This window comes from Nicotiana tabacum, chromosome 12 (assembly GCF_000715075.1).
Source record: "Nicotiana tabacum cultivar K326 chromosome 12, ASM71507v2, whole genome shotgun sequence".
Taxonomy (NCBI): domain Eukaryota; kingdom Viridiplantae; phylum Streptophyta; class Magnoliopsida; order Solanales; family Solanaceae; genus Nicotiana; species Nicotiana tabacum.
In genome coordinates this window covers 106,941,100-106,949,267 of record NC_134091.1, presented here as the reverse complement: position 1 = coordinate 106,949,267, position 8,168 = coordinate 106,941,100, and the positions used below count along the sequence as shown (strand labels likewise).

Below are 8,168 nucleotides of genomic sequence, written 5' to 3'. Positions count from 1 at the left end.
TAAAACTTCAGTAATGTGCTCTAGTAGATGACTGCAATCAACAACCTTATCACTAATATCATAGTTCAAAAATAGATGGATAAGAGAAAATAAAAACTCTCTCGTTTTCGAGCCCTTCCGTCGCATCAAACGGATAAGTATATATAACTTTCTTAATTGATTAATACTACGTGTAAAATAAGGTTTTAGTTGCTCGATATTTATTCTTAGAGTTAAATTAACTAGTGCAAATGTTGAGTGCGGGTAATGTGCTAGTATTAGTTTATGAACCAGAGTGTGTGTTTTTGTTTAACTAGCCGGTATCCGGAAATCATTGTCCCGACTAATTCAACCCACTAAAGGGGAAAACGCTCCATAGTCCATCCCACCACATCTTTTGATGGTCCGAGTTTTCTAGTACTAAATTATGAAATATTGCAATCTAGTTGTGGTCTGACGACGACGAAATTGACCTTTCTCTAGGTGAAGGAAATGATTTTGGTTCTATATCCAGGGACTCTATAACATAACCACTTTTGGTTCTTGATATCCTTTGATTTAGACAATGGATTTTCACACCAACGAACATTCCATTTTTGCAGTTAAGGCAATAACACAATGATACTGGTGTTCGAGATTTTAGCACACTTCACTAATACCCGAAACTCTCAGTCCATTTGGAATTAGTTGATTGCACAAAGAGCAAAAGTACATAAAATCAGAAGCACATATCATAAGCCTGCCACCATTTGGAATCAATCTGCATTCCTAACTTCCAATCCCAACCATAACAACTTTAGGTTGAAACATACTCAGCCAAGAAAGCATCCAACAGATAATATACAATACCTATGAATAGAAGAAGAATAGACAAAACAAAAGAGTTTTATTTCAACACTCTCTCTTCCAAATTCCATATCATACTCATCACTAATATCATAGTTCGAAAAAAAGATGGATAATAGGGAGTAAAATCACACGCGTTTTCAAGCCCTTTCATCGGCAACATACACTCAAAGACTACGCAGATTGAGAACGAAGCCCTTTGGACGGCTCTAAGAGCACGGGAAAATCCAAAGGCACTCACAATTTCAATGAAGACAAAGCACATCCCTCTGACTCAAAAACCTCTCTTGAACAAACAAATAAATAGAACTCGCTAAGGGAAAATCACGGTCTCAAGCATCTATTTAACTGATTCTTGAGACATACAACTCAATTGATACTTAACACATGTAATACTAATACTATATCCAAATATAACTCGTCTAGCTGCAAAATTATGGGCATGCAATATTGAGGGGTGTTCCATTCATCCGCGGAGCATCATCCATCAAACCAAAGGACTCATCATAGCCATCAAAATCAAAGTCAAAATCAAAATCAGGCAAACCAGTAGGCAACTGGTCATCACCCTCGATCACACAAACCGCAGGGTCCTCAAAATCATCGATAACAAACTCATCCAAATGCTGACTGAAATCATCAGCACCGACAAGGAATGACTCGAGCTCCAACTCAAGGTCCATAGTTTCACCAATTTGAGCCAAAGATAGAGTTTCCTCAATTAATGCCAACTCAGGCACTTCTTGTTCAACAACATTAGCCTCCAAAGCAACATCACTTGCCTTTTCATTATCATTATGTCCTGAAATTGGAGTAGAAGCAGAGGCAGAAGTTAAAGAGTCCAATTCAAGAACTGATGATGGCAAGGAGTGTGAAGTATGTGACGCCGAGCTTTCTGCAGAGTCCTCTGAGACACTAGCAACATTAGTATTGGTTTGATTTTGGTCATCAGAACTCTTCTCAGACACATTTGTGCTATTCTTAGTCATACTCTCGAATTCAAGGCGTTTCAATTCGTAAGCTCGAGAGGCCTCCTCAGCAGTACTATAAGTACCCAACCAGACCCGTCTTCCTTTGAAGGGATCGCGAATTTCAGCAGCCCATTTGCCCCATTTTCGTTGACGAACACCTTTATATTTCGATAAACCCTGCCTTGGTTGAATCAGGGGTTTAGCTAAAGCCTTGCTTTTTGGTTTTTGCTCTCCATTGTTGCTATCTTGAAAAGAACATTCTGTTTCAGAAGCTTTTGGAGGAGTGAAAGAGTTGCCAATCTGCAACTTAATCTCCCGAACGAAACGCTTGGATTTGGGATCATTGATCCCCTCATCATCAGATGAATCAGTGGCATCAGGATCATAACAAACAATCCGAATTTTCCTCATTGGTCTCGTATCAGCTTTGTTCTTCATATTTCTTTTCAGATTTTCAAGATCTGATGATGATTGTCTCTCAAGCTCAGACATTCTGAGTTATTTCACTCCAAAATACCTCAATATTCGCCAAAAATTGGCCTTTCTTAAAAAGAAAACTAAACAAAAACTAAAGGAAAACACAAGGAAAAGGATGTAATACACAAAATTTGAAGAGAAATTAGGAAAAATTACGCTGTGTATCAAGTAAGAGGCGGTCTCAAGAGCAAAATAAGATGTAAAAATTGCTTTATGTGAAATCCCCCAAAACACACTTCTCCAAACCAATTCCTGTAAAATAGAAAAAATGAACAAAACCCCACATCAGATCAGCTTCCAGAAAAAACAACCAAAAACACTAAAATTGAAACAGATGTAAATGAACAATGGCTAAAACTTATAGGGGTTTAAGGTAAGTAAGAAAAAGTACCTTTTGGGCCTCAAACCCATGGAAATAATTGGTGAAAATTGCAAGCAGAGAGCAAAGAAGAGTGAAGAAACTGAAAAGCAGAGGTACAATGGAGCCTCAAATTCAATCACAGACAGAGCAGACCTTGCCGACATAAATCTCTCCAAAACCCACTTATTTTCTTTGGGTCTTGTTCGCCAAAAAAGCGAGGAAAAGGGAGAAACTGTAGATAAGATATTCCTATTTATAGATACCAATAAAATAGAGTAGAAAAGAACAGGATTAGGAATCTATGGCCAAGATTTCCTTTTCCAGTATCTGACAAAAAGATCTGCTTAGTTTTTATAATCAGAAATTAAAGCACACTGATATAAAGAATTAGTAAAAAGCTTGATTATTAGTATAACACTATGAATAGGTCATGGGTGGGTGGCTGCGTTTTTCTGGTTTTCTTTTCAGACAAACGCAAATCGCAATATATAAAAAATGAAAAGAGAGAGAAGAAAGGACATTATAGTATCATATGTAACGTCGAAAATCTAAGCCCATGCTTAATTAATTCTTTATATTCCTTCGTATTAAATAAAATTATATTTGTGTACAGTCATACATTTCTATAACAATATCCCCATTAAACAACACTTTACGATAAAAATCAAGTTTTTTTGGAATCAATTTCTATGTTATATTATAATATATATTTTCTATAACAACACTTCGCTATAACATCCAAAAATATTCGGAACAAACGAACCTGTTATATAGAGATTTGACTATATAAGTGGATTTGCATGTATATCTGTATATGCCTTGTTTGGTCTTCTTTCTCTCTCCTTTGCGCACCATTTCTCTCTCTACACAATCTAAGCTTTTCCACTAAAAATAATTTACTATATTAATCATGATTAAGTATAAAAATATAGTAAGCAAAAGACATTTGTTATATATTTATGGATTTAATGAAGACATGAGTGCTGAGTGTTTTTAATTTTGGAGATTCCTACTGGATGTTCATTATTGTAGTTCTCGTAATTATTATCATTTCATCTCTGTAATTTATATTTTATACGGGAGTTGAAAATAAAAATCACGGGTTGTTTACTGAGTACTAGACCTTACTCTACTTATTTAATGGGATTCATGATTTCAAAAATAATAAAATGAGTAACTAAGTTGATTAAGCACTGTTAGCTTGTCTGACGGCGGCGTTAGGCGCCATCACGACCTATAGTGAATTTTGAGTTGTGACACGCCTCTTGAGACTTTCGCCTCACACCATCGCCTCGGGACATTTTTGGTGCGTCTCGCCCCAGGACTCGCCCCAAAAATGCCTTTTAAAATACTGACGCCAATGCATAATGTGGCCATATTTTTAAATTGCTTTTTTACTTTGCATTCATTCCATTCAATGCTCTTACTAAATTAGCTACCAATAACGTGACAAAATTAATATCTCCAATCCATGTCCCAATCAAAACTAAAGATCTAGGAATGGTTTAATGCGTGAAATCATTTACTAGGGGGCTATATTTTGAAAAACAAATGTACTCTGCTTCTGAAGCAGTGAAAGATAGACTTAAATTCTCCTATATTCATTCTTCGTGCATAATGGGCACACTGTGTGATATCATTTTCATATCCTTGTTGGATAAAGGCTAATTTATGCAAATGTCCTTTAGTGATATCCAACTAAATTCTTTATAAGCTCATGTAACACAAACCATTTAATACCTCAAATTATCTGCTAAGTTTGCATTCATCCTCGTGACGATCAGGTAAACTTCCTCAACTAATCCAAACTCAAATCGCAACACATATAATACACTAGTAGAAAGAAACTCTCCACACAATATGATAAGGATCACACATCCGTAGATTACCCCGAAGGTGATAACCCACATGCTTAGCCTCAAACTGACATCTTTCTATACCCTTTCACAACCACAACTACTACGCCGTCACTTAATCTTCCTGAGTCTTAACTCACAATAAGACATGAAAAATCTACTTCGCTCTACAATTAAACAACATGAAAGATCCTTCAACACACCCGTAACTCGAGACTATACGTCAAATCAAGACAAAAATCATGCACCCAATAGCCCTCTTTACATCTCAAGAAAACTCTTTTTGTCACATTCAAACCACCTGAACACTTCCCACAGTTACATCTTACTCATCATATAACTATCCAAACACTCATCGAACCACAAATTTCACACATAGAAAAACTTCTGGATACCCAAAAGCACATGCTCACACAACCGAAATCACCTTGCTCAAGCTATAGTCAACACTAGGCCTCAAGTCCTCCGGTTGGCCCATCACCAAAATACATAAAACACATCTCGTGCTTCATCCATGGAATCCTCAAGCCGTCGATGCAGAGCTGATATCGAGCGCTCACAGGCACATACGAATCTGTGGAAGGAATTCAAGGAGTTACGCTTCAACCAGAATCAATAACGCACGATAAGGAAAGAAAGATGGGAAGTTTATCCTAAATGCCCTGTAGCCTTTCGAAAATAGGTATGGGCGTCATCATACCGATCGACAAGACTCTACTAGACACTTGCTCATGACTTGTAGAACCTATGAACCTAGAGCTCTGATACCAACTTGTCACGACCCAAATTCTAACTAGTCGTGATGACACCTAATCCAACCCGCTAGGTAAGCCAATTGACAATAAACCAATTGCAATGCAATTTAATGAGACAAATAAATAAAAGAAAATATCTGAATCTTAGACATTTTCCAAGGAATGGTAGTACAAATCACGAAGTTCTAAGATTTAGAGTTTACAAAGTTAGTATGAAATAAACACATCATCTGTCTGAATGTACATAAACAGATTTTTATAAGTCTAGAGCTACCATGAACAAGAGGCAACTATAACTGGACCGCAGGTACGTCTTCAATGCTAGCTTCCATCATACACAACAACATCAACATCCAAAATCTGCATGCAAGGTGCATAAGTGTAGTATGAGTACAACCGACCCCATGTACTCAATAAGTAACAACCCTAACCTTAGGTTGAAAGTAGTGACGAGCTGGGATAAAGGTCGGAGTCCGACACCAATAACCAGTAACGAGTCATAACAATAAAATGAAAGTAACACAAGTAATAACTCTACGATAAAAATGCTCATCTCGTTCACAGTTCCAGAAAAATAGTCATTTGCTTTTCAAGTATTACAATAAAACTCAAATCTTTTGCTGAAATCACCTAAAATATGAGTAAGTATGAAAAACTGTTTCTCAAAACTTTCTACAATAGATAAGAAATTTCTTTATCAGATGGCATGAAAAAAGCACGTCTCTATGTCTAAAAAGGCACATGTGGATAAATTGTATTTGCCAAAAGTTGCAGGGGGTTTAATTTGAGGCTAATTTATGCAAATGTCCTTTTTAAAATTTATTGTTTTAGATTTCCTTTTTGTTTTTAAGAAGTTGTGCAAATATAACTCTTGAGAAATTACCCTATTCCGGGCAATGTTAGACTCGGGTCTAATATTTATTTATATAATTTTTAATTTGCTCACAAATCATTAGATTGTAATCTAACAGTTGTAATAACTTATAAAATTTTAGACAATGATCTAATATTTTTCTCATTAGATTTTTAGTTTGCTCAAAAATATCTTTAGATTGTGGTCTAAATAGCCCATCAATTACAAAAGAAATAAAAGAAAAAATTACTAAACAATTGATATAAAAAAGAACCACTGACAAAAATATCACTTGGATAAATAACAAAATATCGACAGTCAAAACTGAGTTAGTCTGATTAGGACACTACATTAAAACTAAATTACCCTTTCGGCCACCAAAGTAATACTCCATCCGTTTCAATTTAGATGAGATAGTTTGAATCGACACGGAGTTTAAGAAAAAAAAGACTTTTGAAACTTGTGATCTTAAAAGTTTAAGTGGTAAAAGTTTTATGGGGCCATGATATTTGTGTGGTTGTAAAAACTTCTTATTAAGGGTAAAATGGATAAAATGACGAGTTTAAACGTGAATTATTATAATTGTAAAAATGTGTCATTCTTTTTGGAATGAACTAATAAGAAAAGTGAGTCGTCTAAATTGAAATAGAGGGAATGGCAGTAACTGAGGTCAAGTTGTATTTTTCCAAGTATAAATTGGAACATTGATTTTTTGAATACGCCTTTTTGACGTCGAAGACAATTTGAGAAAATTCACATAAAGCACTAAAATCGTAACTATTTTTCTTATAATAATATTTAAATAATTATTTCGAAAAATTATAGTCAAAAACATTTGTGTGACTTCTAAAGTAATAACTATGTCATTTTGGGGGATAAAGTAGTGAAGTGTTTGTGCATTAATCATTTATCAAATTGGGGGTATCCAGACAAGAATTATGAGAAATCATTCAATTAATTATGTTCAATAAGCCACCATAGCATATCATAACAATAGCGAAGTAATTGACGGAGATTGCATCTGTCAAAGTTATCCCAGACTCGAGTTATATTCGAATATAAAGTAAAATAAACGTTGAAGTAAATATAACAGTCAAATAACAAGAGTACTTGAACGAAAACTATCTAAATGTTTTAATTGGTAGGTATTACTATAGTTAAATTTAAGATTTTGGCAGAAATTATGATAAATGAGATTTTTGTTATATTTTTACAACAAAAATACCGACATGACTCTTTAAGGATATCTAATAAAATTCTTATAAATACCAGCTACCAGCTATGTCTATTTAATGGAAAGCTACCAGTTATGTCTATTTAAAAGTACCTTATTATAAAGATTGGTCAATTCATAAAATATTACTAATATTAGCTAATTAACTATTTGTAGCAAAAAAAAAGGTTAAATTTTTGATTGAGTGTTATTAGAATAGATTTGGTACATCTTAAAAAGTTTGAATCTCAGTTTTGGGATGATTTGGTGGAATTTTGAGGTGGTTTGAATTGAAAATTCAAAGTAGAGGATGAACATGGAAAAAAATGATATGTGTATTACACTGTGTATCATTTGTGTATCACATATGTATCATATTTGTATCAAATGTATATCACATATACATGTGCGTGAGATACATACGTGATATATGTTTGATACATGTGCCGTAGAAGAATTTTTTCAACTCGATTTTAACTACGAAGTTTGATACCAAATCAGTCCAAATTACCTCAAATCTTCCTCAAAATTTGTATATTGACTCATCTATATGTTTCAATAAATTTCAATCATACTTATTGAAAAAGGTCCCTTTTTGCTTAGATTTTTGGAATCATATATATATATATATATTTCATCACCTTGTTTGTTACCGTATTCATGAAATTTTCTTTCCGTCTTGCATCTAACGTTGCTAATCACGCTTAAAAATAAGGAAGGACATCTTTGTGTGTGATTCTTGGAGAGAAAGAATCTTATTTATTGGGTTTTCAATTTTTATATGTGCTTGACTAGTTTTGTTAAGTCTATGACTAATGACTAGAGTTCGGTAAGTTGGATCTTATTTCAGATATTTT

General features: G+C 34.3%; 1 protein-coding gene across 1 annotated transcript; it reads right to left on the bottom strand.

The window, feature by feature from the left end:
- Nucleotides 1-846: 846 nt before the first annotated feature.
- Nucleotides 847-2,861, bottom strand: LOC107778240 (ethylene-responsive transcription factor ERF118). The gene is made up of 2 exons (XM_016598453.2): nucleotides 2,665-2,861; nucleotides 847-2,525 (listed from the first exon to the last, which is right to left on the bottom strand). Exon 2 carries the CDS (start codon nucleotides 2,286-2,288, stop codon nucleotides 1,260-1,262), a length of 1,029 nt encoding a protein of 342 aa, XP_016453939.2. The 5' UTR covers nucleotides 2,289-2,525; nucleotides 2,665-2,861; the 3' UTR covers nucleotides 847-1,259.
- Nucleotides 2,862-8,168: the final 5,307 nt, after the last annotated feature.